Below are 24,817 nucleotides of genomic sequence, written 5' to 3'. Positions count from 1 at the left end.
AAGAATTCCATTAATACTTTCAGTTAAAGATGGTGACATGAAAGTTCAGCTTTCCCATGTAAACACCAGCAAATATATGAAATAAAGAAAAGATGAATGTTAAAGGAAACCAAAGAAAAAAAGAAGCAATTTCCTTTATCCAGCTAAAACTGCATTAAAAAAAAAAAAAAAAAAGTAGGCAGAAATGAGCTTTACCAAGGAAGCCAGCAGCAACTCTATGGAAATCTCAATATCTGAAAAGTGGATCCATTATAGGGAAACCAATGGGAGCACAAGTAAAAGAAACTGAGGATGCAGGAGAGAAGCTATACTGGGGAAGGCAACATGAGTTCCCACAAAAGCACATAAAGACTGTCTGCCTTTACTCCTAAAAAATGCAAGCTATTGCAAGCTAGGGGCCTTCAGTCAGATCCTAACCTGTCAAAATAGAAATGAAGACAAAACCAGGTCCTAAAAACCATCAGTCAGGAAGCTATCACCTCACTATGCACTCCTCAAAGCACTGGAAGCTAAACAAGACAGAAAGATGCTAACAACTAAACCCTAACATGAGCATCCCTGTCTGGATTGCCAATGATAAGGGCATCCAGATGATAGTCAACAGGACCCTGTTAGGGACATGTATCTCTCTCTCTGAGAATTGCCATGTATGCCATGTCAGCCGGTAGGGCAAGCCCAGGCGGTAAAAAAGGGCTTGGCCTGTGAGGCAGGAGATTGTGTCTTGCAGGTGTTAAAGGTTCCTTGAGATGGCAAGGGGTGTGTCCTCTTGTTAGATCTTTTCTTAAGATGCAGCATTAACTCCAGGTATCTCCCTTCTGTGGATCAACCTACGCAGTGCTGAGGCACAGGGTAATCCTAGAGGAGAATAAGTATAAATAAACTGAGAGAGAGATGCAGGCAGATACATAAACTTGTTCTTACTTCCTGCTAACCACAGCTGAAATTACCAACAAAGACTATTTTGCACCTCTTGAGATGGGCTTGCCTTCGTCTGTATCTGGGAGTATCCTGAAGACTGATATGTATGGCCCTGGCAGTCTAGAATAGACCCCAAGATTGATAGTAAGTCCAGGATGAAAAATGGGACAGGTTTTTGTTAGGGTCCTGGATTGAGAGATGCTGGGGTAAGAAGTTTATAGAACACTAAAGCAAGCAAGCCAAAAGTAGATGTGACCTTACAGGAAGAGGTAATGAGGATAAAAGCAGGATGTGAACACAAGGAAGCAAGAAATAGTAAGATAAAACAAGAGAAGGCAGGGATTAAGATGAGGAATGAGGAAGTAAACAGGGAGGTATGAAAAAAACAGGTGAACTGAGGGAAGGTCATCTCCAAGGCATATTCTACTTCCCCACTTTCCACCTTCCCAGAGGAATGCTTCCCTGCTGATCCTTACTGAACTAAAAGAGGCAGTTAATACCTGAATCTCCAAACTTTAGGGAGCTGTTGGCTCTCTTACCCTCCAGCAGTATACTAACCCCGAAAGATGGGAAGATTATTGCTAAAGTCTGCCTTAGACCTGGGGAATCTGCAATGGATGACTGTTTGCATTTACCAAAATTCTTTGTAAGAGATTCAGAGCCACACCCCTCAATTTGATTTCCATAAAATAGTAGGAGTTGGAAGGTATGAAAGAAATGAGGATCAAACTCATTATGATGCAACTGTGTATGCAGTTGTGTCCCAATGTACCCAAGGAGCATTTAGCAAAATTCAGGCATCTCGAAGCAGAGGGCCTCAATGACAAAAATTAAACAAGACCCAAAAGACCCTGCTTTTGTAGCTTGCCTACAGGTGGCTGTTAAGAGGTTAGTAGGTAAAGGAGAAGCAGCTGGTTCTTCTCAGGAAATTAGCTAGGGAGAATGCTAATGCCCACTGCCAGAAAGTCATGCTCTCCTTAGATGGGGACGTGAGCCTTGAGGAGATAAAAAGATGTGAATGTTGGCTCCAGTGCTTTTCAAAAGGATGCCCTCTCAGCTGCTATTTCTAAAGGAGTCCCAGAGGGAATGAAGCTTAGGAAAATCAAGATATGTTATCAGTGTGGGAAAACTGGTCACGTTAGAGCTCAGTGCCATCAGACAGGTAGGAGAACTTGCTCAAAAGGGATATGCCATAATTGCAATAAACCAGGACATTATGCAAAAGAGTGCCGCAAAAATAATTCAGGAAATGGGATAAAGGACTCCTGGAGGGCCCCACAACAAGCTTATCAGGTGGAGGAAAGGCATTTTCCAGCAACTTAATCAGGACTACAGCAGGAATATCTCAGAATTCTGCCAGGTGGTTCAGGTTTCCCCTTTGCAATGGGGGGAAGTTTCCAAACTGACCCAGGACATAACCATGCTAGACCCAACTCTAAGAGTGGTGCTTATGGTGGGCTTGACAATCTATATCCCGTTATAGTCCACACCATAGTGATTACAACAGAACAATCTCAGGCTGTGGTAACTAATACACATGACCCGCCAGCATTTTTAGATAAGGGTGAGCTAATAGCATAAGTACTCTTAGATGAGCCAGACTCTGATATTAACATTTAAAAGGCTAATTGACACTGGAGCTGATAGATCTGTTATCTAACAGCTTTTCTGGCCCCCTTTATGGCAGGTTTGTGCAGATGCTACAATAGTTAATGGGGTAGAGGAGCACAGTAGGCATAGGTTGCAGCAGAAGACCTGCCCTGGCAGTTTACTGATAAACAGAGGATATTCACACCCCTGGTGGTTGCAGATTTCAGGTACAATCTAAGGGGTAGAGATAAATTGAAGGCTTATGGAGCCTCAGTTTATATACCACCTGCACAGAATTTTTAATTGGGGTCACTGGGTGTTTGGGCACCACCTTTCATACACCCACACCATTAACATGGAAATCTAACAAACCAGTTTGAGTATCCCAATGGCCCCTCCCAGTGGAAAAAGCCCTAGTGAACTGGCCCATTGCATCCTAAAGGCCACCCTTGTTAAACAGAAAAGGGGAGGAAGTAGACAGAATCCTTAATGGCCCACACAGACAGATGTGGATAAGGCCTTACATACTTACAATTTTACGTTACCTGAATAGGGATACAGGTTTGTCTCCAGGAATGATACGTTTGGCACAACCTTATAAACAGGACAGAAAACCAGACCCCACAAAAATAACACTTCAAGAACCAGAGAACATTCTAAAGGTCCTTCGGAAGGATGAAGGACACTGGCAAGGTCCATCCTTAGTACTTTGGAAAGGGCCAGGATATTTACATTTTGCAGGTCATATTGGGGAAAGCTAATGGAATCCCGAAAGAACAAGGAGAGTTGATTCTTCCAGACTCTGAGGCAAAAAATTCCAACCACTTGGTCAACCTGAAATCACCTGAGACCCGTTTCTGACACTCCGCACCAGACCCTGCTGCCTACAACTCACTCATCTCCCCTGTTCAGTCCAGACCCACCGGTAGGGCCAGCTCTACGCCCCTTATCAGTCAAAAGCAGCTCCAGAAGATGAGACTTTTGTCCCTTTGTCCCACAGATGGGTCTGGGTCTGGACTGCTTGAGATGGCCCCTTATAGGAAAGTTGGGGAAATCCTTCCATAGCCTCACCTAATTCTCTGCTACCAATACCTGCCTTGATGGCAATATGACCCTGATGACAGCGGCTTATTGGATCAAACATACTTCCTTTCTCATCCCCTCTATTGTATATTATTGCTTCTTCTGCTTTTGCCTGCTGTTTTCTACATATTTTTAGAAAATCTATAGAGGTGCTTAAAGTATAAACATAAGAACACTCAGCCTTATTAATAAAAAAGGGGGATATGTTAGGGACATTTCTCTCTCTCTGAGAATAGCCATATACACCATGTCAGGTGGAAGGTGGCCCAGGAAGTAAAAAAGGGCTTGGCCTCTGAGGCAGGAGGTTGTGTCTGGTAGATGTTAAAGGAACTACTAATAGATTCCTTGAGATGGCGAGGGGTGTGCCCTGTTACTAGATCTCCACCTAGGAAGCAGCACTAACTCCAGGTGTTTCCCTTCTGTGGATCCACCTACACAATGTGCTAGGCTCTGGGTAATCCCAGAGGAGAATAAATATAAATAAACTCAGAGATGCAGGCTACACTTGCTCTTGCACTCTCTTGTTTACTTCCTGCTAACCCCTGCTGAGATTACCAATAAAGAAAGGCTATTTTGCACCTCAAGATCGGCTTATCTTCGTGTGTATCCAGGAATATCCTGAAGACTGTATGTACAGCCCTGGAAGTCTAGAATAGTGTGCACGGACAGTCCGGCACAGGACCCAACAAGGCTCATTTGACCTAGTAAGAAGACTGTGATGGACTAATCTATGCACAAATGCCAAACCCAGAGCCAAGGCTGAAAAGAAATGTCCAAAACAAGGGACAAATACTATCAGGTGTGAACCAAAAAGTCAATCCATAAGAAAAACAACACTACAACAAGTATAAGCAGAGCCCTGGAAGAAATAAAAAATATGACATGGCCACACAGACTACAAAATTGGCTAGAAGAAAGGAAATAAATTTTTTAAAAAATGATATTAGAAATGAAATTAGTATCTCAAAAGAAAAAAACTGAAAGGATATTAGCTTAGAAGAGAATACTAAAAAAAAAAAAAAAAAAAAAAGAAGAAGAAAAGAAAAGAACTTTACTCAAGCAGTGAATTCCCTGAAAAATAAAATGGAATAAACAGAACTCAACAATTTGCACAAGACAATTAGATTAAAGTTGAGACTGGAAAAATAGAGGGAACTGAAATTGACTTGGAAAAGTTAATTCAAAAATCATTAGATCTCTGAAAACTATGACCAAACAAAAAAAAAAGAAGAGAGATTAGAACTCAGGTCTTCCTGATTTCCTGCTCAGTGTTCTATAAATTATACTAAACTACCTCATACTTAAAAAAAAAAAAAAAAAAAAAAAATTAAAGTTCTATCATAAGACAAATGCTATTTATTTAAATAACTATAATTAAGCTAAATGAGAGAAATTATTGTCTGAAATAAAATCAATGACTTCAATAATTACAATGCACTCATGATCTCATGTTATGAGTACTGCATACAACCAGTGCATAGCATAAATTTAATCCATGCCTTATCATACTGTGCAATTCTGGTCCAATTATATATATAGAGAGAGAGAGAAATACAGTAAACAAGATTAGCAAACATGCTCACACTGCAAAGGAAAACAAAGTAATTGCAAATACAGTCTGAAACAATGGATGGGAAAAAAAAATCTGTTTTAAATTTTATGCTCAATAAAGATGTTTCAGGATTTTTTTTCGAAGTTTTCTGACTTCATGAAAACATGGTTCTGATAATAATTTAGGCACATCTTTATGAACCCAACTAGAAAGACAAAAAAATAAGCTATTGTTTCTTATAATAATATTAAATAAAAGTGTTTTATTTAATTTAAATTTCAGTAAGGAGAAATGTTTCAATAGTCTTAACTTACACCATTTTTTTTTCTTGATTATTTCAAAGTTAGAGTACATTATGAGTTTATGTTCATCTTTTCCTTTTGGCAGGTAGCTTATCTACTATCTTTTATTCTTTTGCTATACTAAGTACTTTTAAAGAGATTATTTCCTATAAATAAAAACTTACAAGTGTTCAAATCTCAATACTGAGAATGATTTGACAAACAGAAATCATTCCTCTAGGAAAGGGGTAGCGAGAGCTGACCTAATACTCAGAAAGACCACTACATCTCTCTCTTTCTCTAGCAGCCCTTTAAGACTCTCAGTTGCAGAACAGGAGACATTTGCATGTATAGAGGCAGATTCTTCTCAGCAAGTTCCCTACATTAATGAAACCAAAAATCTAAACAACCCCTATTTCCTATCCCTGCTTTTCTCCTAAAAAAAAAAAAAAAGAAAAAAAATTATTCCTATCTTTTTTCAAAATTTTCTTTGCTGAAATATACCAACACGAAAAAAGGGCTGAAAATTTATTGTCATCTATGGAATTAATTTGTCATTATGACATGAAACAAATGCTAAAACACCAAAATGAAAGGAGATTTTTTTGCAATAATTTTACAAGCAACAAAATAAAATGTTTTGGAGTTGCCACAGCTTTAATTTCAGGGGAACATAAAGATTTTCTTCTGCCAACAACAGCAAGGAAATAAAGCCTTTCAAGGTACTACAAACCTTTATATATTGACTGTCAAATGATCTCTCATTCCAAATCTACAAAACAAAAATTTTAAAGATAAGGTTAAAATATAAAATTTTGAATATAAAACAAGAGTTATCATAAAGACCATTCTATTCCCTTCCCATATTTCAAATTATTTGACTGTTGCTTTTTTTACTTTCCCTCCTCATGAAATTCATACATTTATAGTTTATAAGGCACCAGGATGCCTGTTTAAGACAAAAACAAAAAAACGCTTTGTTTTAAAGCAATCAAGCATTTATTGCATAATTTACTAGAACTTAGACAACAGGATAAAAAAATTAATCCCAGGCCTAAAAAATTAATCAGGAAGCCATGTTAGAATTAGTCAGAAAACTAAATGGATACCGAAAAAATATATTAATGAGCCAAATGGAAAAATCAAATACTTAATGACCATGGGAAGAATAGGAACAAGAAATAGGAACAAACTCCATTATGATTAAACAATCACAGAGTTTTAGAAGCACCATGTTCCCTTTTACATGAGGGAATCAAATCCCATAGGGTAAGTAACTTGCCCTAAATCTCAGTTCTTCAGTGGCAGGAATAGGACTAAAACATGGTTCTGCAGCATTCCAAATAAAAGCAGAGAGAAAACTGGATGGCATTTCCAAAAAAGTAAATGTAATTGTTATTTTATTTTATCACTATCAACTATCAAAGGAAAATTTAGCCTATGACAAGACCAGTTAAAAAATAAAATGTAAATTGGGTCTAAATATAAATATAAAATCTTAAACACATATGGTTAAAAAAAAATAAATAAATCAGAAGTATTTTAAATATATTACTAACCCCAATATAATCAATATCCAAATTGTGATGTTGTTTAGCACCCAATATCCAAGACACAACATATAAAGCAGTAATTTGGGGTTGGGCATAGGGCCAGTTTTGACCGTGACCTATCCAACCAGGAAATGACCATGGCAATCCTAAAGAAAGAGATTATCAACAGATAAAAGGTTAAGTTAATAGATCAAGTCTAATCTACATAAAAAGTAACACTTAGTTTTATAGATATATACACAAGTAATACTTAGTTTTACACACACACACACACACACACACGATAAGTTAATAAATTTTCATTTGGTGAATGTCATAGAATAGCATCTATGTTCTTTTCCAATAATAATCCTGAATGCTAAGTTTTTTTCTAAGTTGAGAACAAAACTTTTTTTCACACCCAACACCTTCTCAACTCTTTCCACAACTTCTATGATGGAGTCAAGAAGGTAGGGAATTTGGTCAAAGGATATGAACAGATAATTTTCAGATGAAGAAATTGAAATGATTTCTAGTCATATAAAAAGATGTTTCAAATCACTATTGATCAGAGAAATGCAAATTAAGACAACTCTGAGATACCACTACACACCTCTCGGATTTGCTAAGATGACAGGAAAAAATAATGAGGAGATGTGGGAAAACTGGGACACATACATTGTTGGTGGAATTGTGAATGGATCCAACCATTCTGGAGAGCAATTTGCAACTATGGCCAAAAAAGTTATCAAACTGTGCATACCCTTTGATCCAGCAGTGTTACTATTGGGCTAATATCCCAAAGAGATTTTAAAGAAGGGAAAGGGACCTGTATATGCAAGAATGTTTGTGGCAGCCCTTTTTGTAGTGGCCAGAAACTGGAGACTGAGTGGATACCCATCAAATGGAGAATGGCTGAATAAATTATGGTTTATGAATGTTATGGAATATTATTGTTCTGTAAGAAACAACCAGCAGGATGATGTCAGGAAGGCCTGGAGAGACTTATATGAACTGATGCCGAGTGAAATGAGCAGGACCAAGAGATAATAATTATACATGTTAACAAGACTATATGATGATCAATTTTAATGGATCTCTTCAACGATGAGATGATTCAAACCAGTTCCATTTGTCAGTAATGAAGAGAGCAATATACTTCCATAGAGAGAATCTTGGGAACTGAGTGTAAACAACATAGCATTTTCACGCCTTCTGTTGATGTTTGCTTGCATTTTGTTTTCCTTTTCAGGTTTTTTTTTTTCCTAAATTTGATTTTTCTTGTGCAGAAAGATAACTATATACATATGTATACACATATTGGACTTAACATATATTTTAACATATTTAACATGTATTGGACTACCTGCTATCTAGGGAAGGCAGTGAGGGGAAGGAGGGAAAAATTTGGAACAGAAAGTTTTGCAAGGGCCAATGTTGAAAAATTGCCCATGCATGTTTTGTAAATAAAAAAGCTTTAATAAAAAATAAATAAATAAATAAATAAATAGGAGAAGAGGAAGTTAGGGTATTAAACTTCTCTCAAAGCTTCCTTTCTCAGAAGACTTAGAACTTTTCACGTAACTGTCCATTTTCCATTTGTTTCCATCTATGTTTATACTCCACAGACTATCACGCTCCATACTGGGTACCTCCTAGAATTGTACTCCATTTCAGCTTGTCTTTTCTCATTAGATTGTAAACTCTGTTAAGGACAAGAACTTTCTTTTTATTTGTATCCCCAGAACTTAGCATGGTGCCTAGTGTATAGAAAGCACTTAATAAATGTTTATTGATTTAAATTTATTGAAAAAGAAAAAATAATTGGGAAACATGCCTATGGCTTCAAAGAGAAAAGGGAACATTTTATGAGTTGGTATCTATCTAATTTATTTGGATCTACTCTAAGAGTTAAATCTATCTAATTCTAAACTTTAAGTTGAATATTAGTAAAAATTTGGTTAGTAAATACAAGAGATCATTAAATGATTACTATGTCACTACAAAGAATGACTGATTAAATATTGTCATTATTCTTAACTACTTGATGGCAAGATTCTTGCCAGAGTTTTCCTTAGTAGGCTGATCCTTCACCTGGAAGACAATCATCTACCTGAGAATCAGTGTGCCTTCAAAAAGGATTGAGGAATAATCAATATGGTGTTTGCTGCCCAACGACTTTAGGAGAAATGCCAGAAACAGAGCAGAGGTCTATAAAAAACATTTATTGATCTGGCCAAGGCCTATCAGTCAGGAGGGCTCATTAAAAATTATGTCAAAATTTGGTTGCCCAGAGAAATTCATCAGGATTATACTTTTTTCATGATGGCATGCTTGCACAAGCTCCAAATAATATGTGATAAGCTCCTGAGCTTTCCCAGTGACCAACAGAATGAAGCAAGATTGCAAATGGCAGTAGCTTGAAGATCATTGGGAGGATAAGATACCAGACACTAAAGTTTTTTCTTGAGCTAAACTGCCAAGCATTCAAACTCGACTTCAAAGAGTACAATTTCAATGCACTGGCCATACATATTTGAATGCCAAACATAAGTTTGCCTAAAAGACTATTTTATGGAAAACTCACATAAGGAAAGTGCTCATGTGGCGGTCAGAGGAAGTGACACAAGGACATGCCCAATGTCTCTGACATTGGAAACTGGCAAGCCTAACCAGCATGGCATGTCCACATCCACCAAAGAAGATGTTACACTTGTGAGTGAAGCAGAATTGCAGTAGCCCCAAAGAAACACTCCAAATGTTCACATAAACTCTTAGCCTGACCTGTGCTAGAGCCTTTAGAGCTATATTGGTCTGATCAGCCACAGATACACTGTACCCTGACTCCAACATAATGATGTCATTTTGGTGGTCTTCAAGAACTGACAAGAACCAACCAACTATATTATATATACTATTGTACATTAAAATCTCATGTTTCAGTAAAATATCACTTCATATATTTGTACTATTACATAGTATATTATATATAATATAACTATATACTATATCATATATTTATATGTAATGCATATACTGCATGTATTTTATATATTTTATGGTGTTTGATAATATACTAAGCATAATATAATGTACAGACTTACATTACTTTTATTTTTATATTACATATATACTTTATATGTGTATATTACATATTTTATAGGATGTGGACATATATCACTTATATGACATTATAAAATATGTATAATATAGTAACTATATATATTACTATTTAATATTCATTTAATAATGTCTTAGTGAATTTGTACCAATATATTATGTTATATTTTATTGTTTTATATATATCATACATATATATCACCTGGGGAGGGGAGGAAACAGGGCATACAAATAAACATGTTTGAATTTTCCTCAGTCCCTGTGTGACTTTAAATAAGTCAGTTCCCTTATGGATATAACAAATGTGCAAAGGCTTTCACATGGCGCAGATATCTTACTTCCCATCAGACAATTCACACTGCAGAAAGCTTATGAATGTAAGCAATGTGGAAAGACTTTCAAATACAAAAACAGTCTCGTAAACTATCATAGAATCCACACTGGGATGAAGCCTTATGGATGTGGAAAGCCTTTCACTTGGCGCCACAGTCTTAGTAAACATGAGAAAATCCACACTGGACAGAAACTTCATTGTTAAGGACCATGCCTAAGTGAGGGGGCAGGTCAATTCTCCAACAGCCTCCATTGCTGTGAATCATAACATCCCTGAAGGAGTTGCAAAGCAGCCTTTGCTAATGCAGATGTTCCTTGTAGACTGGGAATAAAATAAATTAGAGGCAAGAAGGAAGAAGAGGGAGGTCAAAGAACACAAATGCCTCTCAGTTTCCTTGTATCGTCATCATCCTCTCACATGAAGAGATCCATACCACAGGTGTGAGTTAGACCTCCAGCAGCCACTGGCAGATGGCTCCCATATCACAACACAATTAACCTTTCTAAGCTTCAGTTTCCTCACTCTAAAAATAATTGGCCTATAAGATTTCTAGGCTCCCTTGCAGGCCTGTATTAATAACATGAAAACAGAAAATAACTGAGCTGATTTAGCAAACACACCAAATCAAAACACATAGTGAACACCTCTAATATACAAGATGATATCCCTAAGTGAGAATCCATTAACTGAGATTAACTTAAGACACCTTGAGACTATAATTATTCTGATAATCCTTTAATTGTGGACAGCACTGTTGGAAGGACTTTTCTATAAGTATTCTGAATTTATGAAACATATTCTTAAAAAATACCATGACTTCATAATCACATTTAATTATAGAATTAAAAATTGTTATTAATGTTCATCCTTTGAGAAAGTTCATTTCAGGAATCATCCAAGTCCTCTGAGGCTATGTTCAATAAATATGTGAGTTAACCTATTAGATATGACTCCAAATGACATTTCGTTGATTTTCAAAATCAAACTCCTTTTCAAAACTAAAGAGTAATTCCAGTATAAAAATAAGGTCTTTCCTCATTAGGATCATAGGGAAGCTCTGAAGGAGAATCAAAAGTTAAAATTCTTACCAATAAGCTTAATATTAGGATTCCTCTTCTTAGCTTCCTTCATCAGCCACCATTCATAGCCCCGGAAATAATTCTCATCATCTTCATAATGCATATGAGAAGGTTCAGTGCCATCTAAATAGGACAGAGGGGAAAAGGGAAGTAAGTTTATAGTTTACAGCATTTCACATTAAGTTATATTCATCCAAATACATACTTTTAAGAAACAACATTCTAGGCTCAAACCTGAAATCTGAGAATACTTTATAGAAGGATTTCTTTAATGATCAAAACTTAATATTTCATATCTTTTCCTTGAAATTAAATAATCTCTACACAAGAAATATTTAGAGCCTATTGTCTTTAGAATTTGCCTTATACTCTATGTCTACATCTGTGCTTATGAAGTTTTTACTCTGCCTGGAATGTCTTCTACCTGGTTCCTATCCACAATCTAGTCTTTTAAAATGTCAATATTATAAAAATGGACAGTTTTGAAGATTTTTATATGATAAAAAAGGAAATGAACAGAACCAGAAGACAATTCATACAATAAAAATGTCAATATAAAAACATATCTTTGAAAGCTATAAGAACTATGATCAATCCAATAACCATGATCACAGAGGACCAGCGATGAAATTGTATGAGCCACATAATGACTCAGAAAACCACATGTTTACTATGTTCTACTGTTATTATTTTGTTAACTGTTTCCCATAAACATTTTAATTTGGTTCCTGAAGCAGGGGGAATGTTGCAGATTGCACTGGCCCACAGGCCACATGTTTGACACCTCTAATATTAGTCTCATTATAGAGCAGTGAAGAATTTAGAGAACAGAATGAGATATGCATGTGTAATGGAGACGGGAAGGAGGGTAAACATCTGTCTGACTGTGTATGGGGTATGGATGTGGGTATGGGTATATTATGCAGCCATTAAGGGAATTTGCTTTGCTTGACTATATATATCAGTGGTCCTCAAACTTTTTAAATAGGGGCCAGTTCACTGTCCCTCAGACTGTTGGAGGGCGGGACTATAGTAAAAGCAAAACCTCACACTCTGTCTCTGCCCCTCAGCCCATTTGCCAAAACCCGGCAGGCCTCATAAATGTCCTCAGCTGGCCGCATCTGGCCCATGGGCTGTAGTTTAAGAACCCCTGATATATATATTTCTCAGAATATTTTTTTTTCCTTTTTTTCAGTGGGGTACAGATATGAATGAGAAAGGAGAAAAAAAATAAATCTTTGCTGATTTTTTTTTAAGAAAAGAGAGTGTTAGGAGGCAGCTAAGTGGCGCAGTGGATAGAGCGCCAGCCTTGAATTCAGGAAGACCCAAGTTCAAATCTAGTCTCAGACACTTAACACTTCCTAGCTGTGTGACTCTGGGCAAGTCACTTAACTCCAGTCTCAGAAAAAGAAAAGAGAGTGTTATACAGATATGGAATATTGTACTCTGTACTTTTATATTATGTTTCTGTACTGTAGAGGGCCACAGATAATGGGGGAACTCTGGGTAAGATATAAGACCTTTCAGCCCAGAGAGAACCTGCTGACAATGTCTGGTTCAGCTCCCCATCTCCCTTTAGTACCTCTCACCCTTTCGGAGAAGTCAAGGAGGGCATGACCACCTGTGTTCTTCTGGAAGGCAGGGATATTTACAGTAAAGAGGAATTTACATATCAATAAGTGCTTATAGTTAGCACTTGCACAGTGTGCTGTGTTGATGTAATGGTTCTATAATTGGCACATGCTCAGTGTATTTAGGGGCTATTAAGGTATTAATAGCCCCTATTAGGTATTAAGGTATTTAGGGGCTGAAAGGACTTGAAATAAAGGGACTCTTATCTTTGACCATCCTCATGGGTCTCCTGCCTTCTTCACTCCTCCACTAAGACCAAGGATGGTCCTGAGAATCTCCAGAAAGCTAGTCCGATGGTATATTTTGGCACCCCAGGGTGGGGGCTCTAGAAAGCATAGTATTTTTTGGCACCCCAATTTGGGAGGTCTAGAAAGCATACTATACTGTACTATTATAATTAATTCTGTAATCTGTAAAAATTGTGGAAAAATCTGTAAATGTCTATAGTGTAAAAACAAACAAATCAATAAAAATTTTAAGGTGACTTAAATAATAATAATAACTAACATTTATTTAGTGTTTACTATGTTCCAGGTACTTTACAATTTTTATCTAATTTGATCTTCATATATATATATATATATATATATATATACACACTATCTGAAATCTCTAAAGTGTTACTCCTAGACTTTCTCATTCAACTGAGGTACAATCCCTAATTTCATTTTCATTCTCTTCATAACAGTGTTGATTTTTCCCTCAGTTTTCGGTTTCAATTTTGAGCTTGTGATGAAAAAATTTTTTTTTCCATTCTATATGAGTCCCAGTTCAGAGTTCCTAATGGTCTTAAAAGCTGTAATTGTTTGGAGAAGACTAAAAGAATATAAAGAAAAAATACCAAATGGTAGTAGACACAAAGTGCTTTTAATTGGTTCCAGCCAGCCTTTAAAGGCCTTATTTTATAATCACAATTATCTGCTCTCATTCTGTAAACCTGTCTTTACTAACTGAAAAGGAAGCAATGAATTTTGAAATAGGGTTATGCATACAATGCACTATTCATTTTCTTTTGATAAGATGTTTAATAATCATCAGAGAGTCCAAAGATTATTTGCTGCAAAACTTATTTTGACTTTTGGTCACATGACTAACATCAGGCTGGATGAGCAGAGGGGGAGAGGGAAGGGAAATGAGTAAAAACAGTGACTTTAACTATTCTCCTCTATTTCAGTGTAAACTTTTTGTTCCCATAAGTAGCAGATTTCAGTTTTGGGAAGGAGTCTGTTAGTTCTAAATTTGTAATCTGAACATGAAAAGCCCTGTGACTATCAGCCTCAAGAGTGGGTGGGTAGTAAGCATGTAAGTCCCTTTATATTCATATACACAATAAGGATTGCTTTCAGTTTAACAATGACAACTGTTACAAATGATCATATTATACTAGCTAAAGGAATTCTGTGACCTTTGAATTTCCTGGCATTTGCAAAGCATTTCAGTTTTTAACACTATTAAAAATGTTCTCTCTCCTCACTTTTAGGATTAATGTTTAAATTCCATTGCATGGCATATGGCTTTCATCTATCCTACTATGAGGAAATGAACTGCTACAGCTTGACTTGGTGAACTACTTTGGCTAACACTGTCCTGGATACCCAATCTGAAGGAATTTTTGGTGTCCCTAAATCAAGCTCTGCCAGGAGGAGATGAAGAGTTCTGTTCCTAGCCTCGGTGTCACTGGGGTACAATACAAAGAATGAGGATCAGATTTTAGCTCTACCTTCCACAGGCCACTTTACAACTTTAAGTCACAGTTCTAAATATGTAAAATGAAGGGATTAGACTAGATGACTTCTAAAACTTTCAAGTTCTTAATCTAGATTGGTTCTATTTATAGGTTTAAGCTTTGGCTGAAAAATAAGCACATAACTTCCTTTTGATGCCTTTTGGAAGAGTCATAGTTTAATTAGTCTTTTGGTCCTTTATTATTCTTCTCAAATACAAAAACAAATTATGTTCATGAAAAAAATTATAGGCCTCCACTACTGACCTACTCATTTTAAGTAGGTATTCTTTGTATAAAACTGAATTTCCATGCAACAAAAATGAATCAGTTTCCCATAGAGCTTTTCATAATCGGATCTAGCTCATAAAATTATCCACAACATTTTTTTTTAATTTGAAGTATAAGGTTCCAAAAGTATTAAGCTAATAATACATGGCAGACATGTCTAATCAAAACAATAATTCCAACAGCATGAGGTGTTCTAAATTTTGCATAATTCCTTTACAACTATATTTTTTAAGTGTTAAATAACTTGTTTTTATGAGAAATGTGATTTTTAAGTGACTAACCTTTCCTTTTTGGCATTTTTCTATCATCACTGTCACTTTTTCAATTTTCTGTGAAATTCCAAACTTTACACTTTTATCTATCATCTTTAAAGCCTCTTATTTCCCATTAATGATTTAATTTCTGTTAACTTGGAATCAATCTTTGGTACTTAAATAGCAAATAAGTGAGATGATAAAGGTTTCTCAATGGAGACAAAAAGTTTGGTTGTCTTTCAGTTCCATCAGACTCTTTGTGATCCCAACTGGAGTTTTCTCAACAAAAATACAGCAATGATTTCCTTCTCCAGATTATTTTTTTACAGACGAGGCACATAAGATTACATGACTTGCCCAGTGTCAATAGATAAGGTCTGCAAACAAATTTGAACTCAGATCTTTCCTGACTCCAGACCTGGCACTTTATCCATTGTACCACTTAGCTGCTCCAAGACAAAAAATAGGGATGTCTACATTCCAATACAATGAATGCACTTTAAAATTAAACATTAACTGCACTGCTGAAAACAAAATCTCATTTTTTTTCAAAACTCTTACCTGTTGTTTGTCCATCACCTCCTATTTCCACTTTCAGAATATGTAAAGATGCACCAAAGTTTGGCTAGGAAAAGGAATTAACAATATCAACAATATCCTTTATTGTATCATGCTCAAAGTACTTTAAGAAAATCACCCAGGTTCTATAAGCAAGAAAGACAATATAAAATTTAAAGACAGAATTAAAATTTATAACCACTTTTATGGCAGTTAATTCCAAATGGACAAAATTTAAAAGTTCCCAAACAGCTCTTAACACAACCATTAAATGCCTACTTTAATATTACCTTAAATAAATAATCCAATATTTCAGAACGATATGGCTCAGGATAATTGACCAGAAGTCGGGAGGTTGCCTAAAAAAGAGATTTCAAAGAAAAAAAACTAAATATAGAAAAATTTTAAAAACAATTAAAGCTACCTAACCAAAAACCCAACTTATCCATATTTAGTCATATATTAGAAGTAGAAATAGATTCAGTTTAAAAGACTGATATATTGCTAACATTAAAATTTGGGGGAGTGCAAAAGAGTCAAGAAAGATATGTATATTATTCAATCAGAAATTGAAGTCAACTTTAAATCAAGCAAAAAAACAAAAAAGGGAGAGAAATATCAATAAGGTAATCATTTTCCTAGCATATGAATAAATTTCTAGAATATTGTTGATATAACACAATATTTTCTTATGTTTTTTTAAGAAATTATAAGCATTTCAAGGGGGACACATCAGGACAAGTCTCTATAGTTTCAGCTAAGAAAGAAAGAAGCAATGTGTCTGCACACTCTAATCTACACCAGCAAAAACCATCAGTCTTGAATTATACTCAACCATGAATTGACCATACCAATGTATTGTGCTATTTGCTAGTAAGACATTTTAGAAACAGTATAAGCCCACTGAACCAGGTCTTTTACTCATTTGTAAAATGTATAAACAAAACACACTTCTTCAAAACTGTTGCAAAACAAAATGTGATAATATAAAAAGTAAAAGTAATATATTAAAAAAATATAAAGAATATACTAATAAAAGATAATGTTATTAACAAGGATAAAACTCGAAAAAAAAAACTTTTCACGAGTGTTATTAGGTCTGACAGTCCCATTTTGAGCTATGTGTCTTCTAGTGTTAATTTTTAATAACTGAATTTATTCCTAGTTTATATTCATTATTTCAGCTTTAGGATTTGAGACCAGAAGAATAAAGAAGTAATCATAACCTTTAAAACGTAGGGTTGCTAGGTCATAACCCACATGCTGCCTAAGGTTTAAACAAATGGCTTTAGAAAGTTACAAATCAAAAACACAGTAAGATCAAAAAGAGTAGAAGAAAATTAGGTTGCAAAAGCTATAAAGGTCAAAGAAAACCAGTTGAATAAGAGTAGGTCCTAAGTTCCAAGTTGCCCATCTAGGCTTATTGTATAATTTATAAATCACAGCTAGGGTTTCACTACATACTAGATATCCATCTACATTTAACCCTAATTGACTGTTTCATATGATTCAACTGATATTTTTGTTGGGGGTGAACCCTGAAACTGTGTCCCTTTTAATTTGTAAAAGAAAGGTGAGTGGGGTCTCAGGCTCTCCCCTGGGAAAAGCCCTCCCCAAGTTAGTGGTCTCACTCAGTTGAAGATCTTGGTCTGATAGTCCTATTGAGTGGAAACCCCCAAGTAATCTTTTTTCCCACTGGAAATCTAGGCCTAGGGCATTGAAGCCCAAAGCTCTGCGGCTCAACTCTGAACCCTGAATCTTTGCAGAACTCCTAAGCAGGATTATGCTTGCCAACGAAGCTGACTTGGCAAAGCTGCCTGCCAGGACTTCTGTTCACTGAAGGGATATTCTCTTCTCAGTGTTAATCTTTGTTGCCTTCTTGACAGGACCTTGCCACTAAGAAGTCTGTCTTCCTAACAAAGCTGACTTCTCATTGCTAAATTCCTAATAAGGAGTTTTGCCCACTAAGAAAGCTTCCTTCTTAGTGAACAATAAAATTCCCTTTTCTGTCACACAGATTTCGGGTTTTGAGTCTCCTCAAATTCTAAGATGAAGTAGTACTGTCTGTCCAGGATTCCCTTCAACAACCAATTCCTTCAAGTTAATAAGATTCATCTCTGGGATACGAGTCTCCTTGATTAGTTCCTCTGTCTATTAAATGATGTTTATCTCATTAAGATGAGTAAAAAAAAAAAAAAAAAAAAAAAATACTAGCTGCTATCTTTGCATAGAGAAAACTCTAATTGCAGTCTTCCATTATTAATACATCATACTTGGGTTTAGGCTTATGAATTGTTTACCAAAGATCTTTCTGCCCAGCTACTCTGTACTACATCAATAATAAGTGTTTTCTTCTGTGATGCGTACTCCAAATACTCACTGCCATGCTTCTCCATTCTGTTCCCTATATTTTTTTCACAAAAGTATATCAACTTAAAATATAATACTACTCTTAACATGACTAGTGGTCAAATATAAACAAAAATTCTCAAAAAAAAGAATTGAATATTATTAACAACCACATGAAAGAATGCTCCATAGCATTAATAAGAAAAATCCATATTGAAACAACTCTAAGCACTCTCAGCAAATTGGTAAAGATGACAAAAAATAGAAAATAATCCATGTTGGAATGGTTTTAAGACAAAAAGATGAATACATTGTTGGTGAAGCTATGTATTAGTACAAACATTTTGAAAAACAATTTGAAATTACACAAAATGAGTGAAATATCAACACACTTTGACAAAGAGATTCTACTACTAAGCATATACCCCAAGGAGGTGATTGAATTTTTAAAAAGTCTCCATAAATATCAGCAGGAATTTTTGTGTTATAAAAAGAACTGAAAACAAAACATGCCCACTGCCTGGGTTAAAACTAAACAACTAGCAGCACATGAAAATAATGGAATAATATTCCATTACAATGAAATCCCAAATAAAATGAAAATGGAAAAGCATGAAAACTTAATGAACTGATAAAGAATGCTGTAAATAAAGTCAAGGAAACAAGGTGGACAAAGACAGCTGCTATGTAAATAGAAAGAACAACCAGAAAACAACTGACAGTGAATTTGCAAAAGTTGCAAAGCAAAGCTCAAGATTGGTCCCAAAGACCAATGAAGAGCTATGAGAAGTCTTTCCTTTCTGGAGGAAGGTGTACAAGTGTGGAACATTGCAATATTTTTCAGATTTTTTTTTTCATTTGATTGACTTTGCTAATTTTTCTGCTTTTTTTTCATTTAAAAAAATATTCTTTATTATATGTGACAGTTCTTTCGAAAGGCCAGGAAGGATAAAGAGGAAAATTGAGGCAATTTTTAGAAAAAAAAACATAATAATTGGTAAAAGGATATGAACAATTTTCAAATGAAGAAATTAAAGCTATATTTAAAATGCACTAAATAACTACTGATTAAAGAAATGCAAGTTAAAACATCTATCAGATTGGACAAGATGATAAGATAATGATGAAAGTTGAAGATATAGAAAAACTGGGATACTAATGCATTGTTGGTGGATTTGTGAACTGATCCAGCCATTCTGGAGAGCAATTTGGAACTATGCCCAAAGGGCTAACAAACTGCATATCTTTTGACCCAGCAATGAATGTCACTACTAGGTTTCTATCCCAAAGAGATCATAAAAGAAGGGAAAGTACTTACAGGTGCAAAAATAAACATTGGCACCAACCATATTTCTCCTCTAGGGAAAAAAAAATGTACTAACCTAAGAAAGAAGAGAATACATGATTATGGAAGTGAATGAGATCAGTTCACTTAGAAAACAAGAGGATAGCAGAATGGATCAGAAATCAGAATTCAATGTTTCAACAGAAGCAAAAAAACAAACAAACAACAACAAAAAAACACAAGTCTAGCAACCATGATCAAAAATAAAGTTAACCAAAGACATAAAAGGGGAAACTACATTTTGCTGAAAGATATCATAGACAATAACAATGAACCAAATATTTAAAGGAAAATTTAAATGACTTGAGGGAAAAATGGACAGTAAAACTATGTACCCTTTTGATAAATTTAACTATATGGAAGCAAAGGAGCAGAGTAGCCTTATTTTTAGTTGGTCTTTTGGGTTGGGTTTTTTTTTTTTTTTTTTTTTTTGAGTGGGAGAAGGGTGATGATAATACAAAGAGGCAAAAATTCACCATATGACAAAAATTTACATTAAGACCTGAAAGCAATCCAGCAGAAATTGGGCATAGCTTACTATGTTACTTTGTAGATCAAAATAAACTCCAAATGGATATACAAATTAGATATGAAGTATGACACCATAAACAAATTAAAGCTGTTTGATCTATAATAATAGTAATAATAGCTAATATGTATATAATCTACTGAAGAATGGGGATATAAATACAGGCAAAAGTATACCACCTGCTCATAAGAAGCTAGCATCAAAAAGGGGAAAGGAAACAAATCCAAGGAAGTCGAAAAGGAGTGGAACATAGTGCTCAAAATGGGACATATTGGCAAGGTCAGAAAATGAATCATAGTCATTCTATAATCTTCCTCAAAATGGAGATGTCAGAAAGTCAACAATGGAAGAAAGAGGCTGCAGGAAAAGACAAGGATACAGGAAAAGCCTCTGGACTTGAAAAAAATCTAGAGAACAAAATCATAGCTTAAGGTAGGTAGGAGTTCCAAGCCTAGAATCAGAAAATAAATTTAAATTCACTCTCAAACACTTACTAGCTGTGTGACCCTGGGCAAGTCACCTAAACAGTCTGCCTTAGTTTCTCCATCTATAAAATGACCTGAAGAAGGAAATGCCAGCCCTCTCCAGCATATTTGCAAAGATAAGTCCACATGGGATATAGAAAGTTAGATAGGACTGAACAATAACAACAACGCCTCTCTAAAATGGAACTTCTAATAAATATCCATTATTTATTATAAAGATTTTGTTTTCTCTTTTTCAATAGAGGTGAGAAGTTGAAGGGAGAAAAGATGAAATGTTCATTCATTGAAAAAATTAAATTTTAAAATACACACACACACAGCTACTAAGCTCCATTTTACTGATCTTGTTTGCTTTTGAAAAAACATTCCCTTCCAGAACCAATTTCCAGGAAAAGGGCTTTATTAACTTTCAGTGGTTCCTCAACTGTCAAATTTGCTTCCAGACATTAGATTCTAGTTCTACTAGTTTATCAGAAATGTTTTGTGCATCTCAGAAAAGAAATGTCCCCAAGAGATTTAATGGTAAATCCTTTGTCTTTCTCCCCCACTCCCTTTTTTTCCCTTCCCCAATCTTTCCCTCATCCTCCCCCACCTTCTCTCTTTCTAGAAGTATAATTTATGTCCTTATGTAAAATAAATACTAACACATCTTCATAGTCATCTCATCAGTATTCCTCAGTACACCACTAGTTCGTCTTTCCCCTTTGGAATGAAAACTCCTTGAAAGCAGGAAGTGTGCTTCTTTTACTGAGTGTACTGAGTATTTATAACCCCATTCTTCTTTAATAGACACTATAAATTATTGTTACTATTATAAGTCTAACTAATAACTTCTATACTTTATTTATTTATAATGTCACTGTCTATATTTAATTGGAGCTTATCTCGTACAGTTTGACTAAGGCTGTACCCATTTTCTGCAAGACTGCTTTCAAGTTTCCCAATAGTTTTTGACATACAGTAAATTCTTGCATCAATAACTAAATCTTTAATGTTTTTTTAATAAAAGCTTTTTATTTTTAAAAAATATGCAAAGATAGCTTTAAACATTCATCCTTGCAAAATGTGTTCCACTTTTTTCTCCTTCCCTTCTTCCCACCCACTCCCCTACACGGTAAACATCCAATATCCATCAAACATGTGTAATTCTTCTATACATATTTCCACAATTATCATGCTGTACAAGAAAAATCAAATCAAAACGGAGAGAAAAAAGAGCAAGCAAACAATAAAAAAGGTAAAAAATTAGCTTGTGTTCCACATTCCTCTCTCTGGGATCAGATATCTTTGTCCATCACAAAACCATTGGAATTGGCTTCAGAATTGATTCATCGTATAATCTTGCTGTTGGCATGTACAATGATCTCCTGGTTCTACTCACTTCATTTACCATCAGTTCATATAAGACTCCCCGGGCCTTTGCCTAGAGAAATCATCCTGCTGATTGTTTCTTATAGAACAATAATATTCCATAATGTTGATATACCATAATCAATATAATAATATAACATAATCAATGTTATGGAATATTAATGTTCTATAAGAAACAATCAGCATGGGCATCCACTCAACTTTCCAGTTTTTTGCCACCATAAAAAAAGCTGCTACAAACATTTTTTTTGCAAATGTGTGTCTTTCCTCCTTTTTTGTATCTTTGGGATACAGACCCAGTAGAGATGCTGGATCAAAAGGTATGCATAGTTTTATAGCCCTTTAGGTATAGTTTCATGTTGCTCTCCAGAATGGTTGAATCAGTTCACAACTCCACCAACAATGAATCAGTGTCCCAGTTTTCCCACATCCCTTCCAACATTCATCATTATCTTTTCCAGTCACTATAGCTAATCTGAGAGGTGGGTGGTGGTACTTCAGAGTTGTCTTAATTTGCATTTCTCTAATCAATAGTGACTTAGATAATTTTTTCATGTGACTAGAAATGGTTTTAATTTGTCTGAAAGTTGTGTGTTCATATCCTTCCACCATTCAACTGGTATTCTTATTCTTATAAACTTGAGTCAATTCTCCATGTTTTTTAGAAGTGAAACCTTTATGAGAATTCTTGTATACAAAATTTTTTCTGTTTTCTTCTTCCCTTCTAATCTGGGCTGCAATGGGATTTTTTGTACAAAAAATTTTTAATTTAATATAATCAGAATTATTCATTTTGTATCTGTTTTTTTTTTCTTTCTCATGATCTTTCCCTTTTGATCTGGTTTTTCTTGTGCAGCATGACGAATATGGAAATATATTTAGAAGAACTGCCCCAGTTTAACCTATTATCAGGTTGAGCACTGTCTTGGAGAGGGAGTAACATTTAGAAAAGATTTGGTAGGGATGAATGTTGAAAACTATCTCTTCGTGTATTTGGAAAAATAAATACTATCAACTGGGGGAAAAACTGGATCTTTTAGGTTATCAGACCTACTGTGTTCTTTGTTTATTCCATTGATCTATCCTGAGTCTTTCCCAGTTCTACAAGATCTTGTTGGTGACTGTTTTGAAACCTTGCCACTTTTTTTCATCATTTCCCCAGATTTTGCTACTCCAGATGAATTTTTATATATTATATATATATATTAGCTTATGAAGTAGTTCTCTGTAGTTTGATCTGTATGGAACTGTGTAAGAAAGACAGGTAGGAGAGTTTATAAAATTGTTCTGATTGAGTCTACCCAATAACAATGACTATCTGCAAGGAGCATCTTCTGAACTTGTTAAATGACGTAACCTGTCAATCACATTACTCAGAAGATAAGTACCCCTTCCTGCTAAGATCACAAATAAAATCTTCTTCCGGCATTGCAGACCTTTAATAAGTTGACCTTCCAAAAAAATAAATAAATAAATAAGTTGACCTCGCACCCTGCCCCCCCCTAACCACTTTGCAGCATTCCCGGACCTAATAGCTCGTCAGAGCATTCTTATACGAGTGTGGCGGGTGTTTGGCTCCCTCCTAAGGGAAGGGAAAACGTATCTGTACATGCGTGTGAGTCTGACTTTCTTCAGGACAAGGAATTGCACTTGTCCCCTGGCAGTCCCGGTGCACCGCAGTGTCTGGCGCATAATAAGTTCTATGCTGCAATCCCTGTGTCGGACCCAGTTCTATGCCCTGGGGGTCCGAAGAAAGGGGGGAGTTTACAAACAGCGCCGTCGGGATCTCTCCCAGGCAGCGCTCTGCAGTTCCCTAGAAGTCATTCCGATGTCCCTTAACAGGGATTATTAGTCCCTTCCCTCCAGGGATTATTTATTCTGTGCGTAGTTAGTGGGAACGCGGTTGTTTAAACATCTTCTCCGGTCCCCTTAGGGCCGAGGGGCAGGACTACCTGTACAGCCTTTATTTGCATCCCCAAAGTGTCTATCTTGTACGTGGGAACTAATGACAAATTTGAGTGCAAATTCACTCCGGTTTTACAAGTTTGTAACAGCGCTCGGCGTTCTTTACCTCACTGCCTCACACAAACCGCTGCGGGGGGGAAGGGGAGAGGGCTAGGAGACACCCTGCAGTGGCTGCACGGACGGCCCCTGGGGGCCGTCGCCTCCGTCCGTGACAGCCCCCCGGCGGAACGGGGACAGACGCCCCCGCGGCGCGCCCTCCAGCCCTCAGGCCGCGCGCTCCCGCAGCAGCTGCGAGCTCCAGCGCTTACCCCGCCGCCGCTCAGGCCGCCGACGCCGTCAAACACCCGCCCGAGGCCGGAGACATCATCCAGGACGTAACTGGGGTCGCGGCGCGGAGTATGTCTGTCAAAGTACCGCGCGCTGGAAGCGCCGGCCTGGCTCAGAAGAAGCGACAAGGAGAGCAGCCGCAGCGGCAGCGGCAGGAGGAACCGGCCCCCCGCCCCTGTGAGGCTGCTCCCGGTCTCGCAGGTCTCCATCCCTCAGCACGCCTCAGCCGGCCAGTGCCGGCAGGTTAGACCCGGGCCATTATGTTAGTCACATGATCCCGCCGCCGGGGTCACCTGACCGGGAGAAGGCGGTAGATGGAAACTAGAAGCTAGGTAGTCACCTGAGTGAGGGAGCGCCATCTGGGCACAGGATCATGTGGAGAGAGGCAAATGACAAGGAGGCTTTCAGGATGGAAAGGGAGTGAGAAGGGATGGGTGGACGAAGAGAGAGAGAGACAGAGAGAGAGAAAGGATAGATGGATGGACAGACAGTCTTTAAG

The 24,817-nt window shown here is 36.5% G+C and overlaps 1 protein-coding gene across 2 annotated transcripts in view; it reads right to left on the bottom strand.

Moving 5' to 3' along the window:
• GALC (galactosylceramidase) overlaps window positions 1-24,603 on the bottom strand; it is a 63,126-nt gene extending 38,523 nt beyond the window's left edge. Inside the window, exons 1-6 of one of the 2 annotated variants that reach the window (XM_074289816.1) lie at window positions 24,300-24,603; window positions 16,238-16,306; window positions 15,951-16,014; window positions 11,499-11,612; window positions 6,984-7,123; window positions 6,158-6,196 (exon numbers count right to left, since the gene is read on the bottom strand). In XM_074289816.1, the coding sequence (XP_074145917.1) occupies window positions 6,158-6,196; window positions 6,984-7,123; window positions 11,499-11,612; window positions 15,951-16,014; window positions 16,238-16,306; window positions 24,300-24,527 (654 nt within the window). In that variant the 5' untranslated portion in view covers window positions 24,528-24,603. Of the gene's footprint in view, window positions 1-6,150; window positions 6,197-6,983; window positions 7,124-11,498; window positions 11,613-15,950; window positions 16,015-16,237; window positions 16,307-24,299 lie in introns of both variants that reach the window. The other variant, XM_074289817.1, reaches the window with a different exon arrangement.
• Between the last annotated feature and the right edge of the window lie 214 nt (window positions 24,604-24,817).

This window comes from Sminthopsis crassicaudata, chromosome 2 (genome assembly GCF_048593235.1).
Source record: "Sminthopsis crassicaudata isolate SCR6 chromosome 2, ASM4859323v1, whole genome shotgun sequence".
Lineage (NCBI taxonomy): Eukaryota > Metazoa > Chordata > Mammalia > Dasyuromorphia > Dasyuridae > Sminthopsis > Sminthopsis crassicaudata.
Note: the sequence above shows the minus strand (reverse complement) of the source record. Positions and strands in the feature narration are given on the sequence as shown.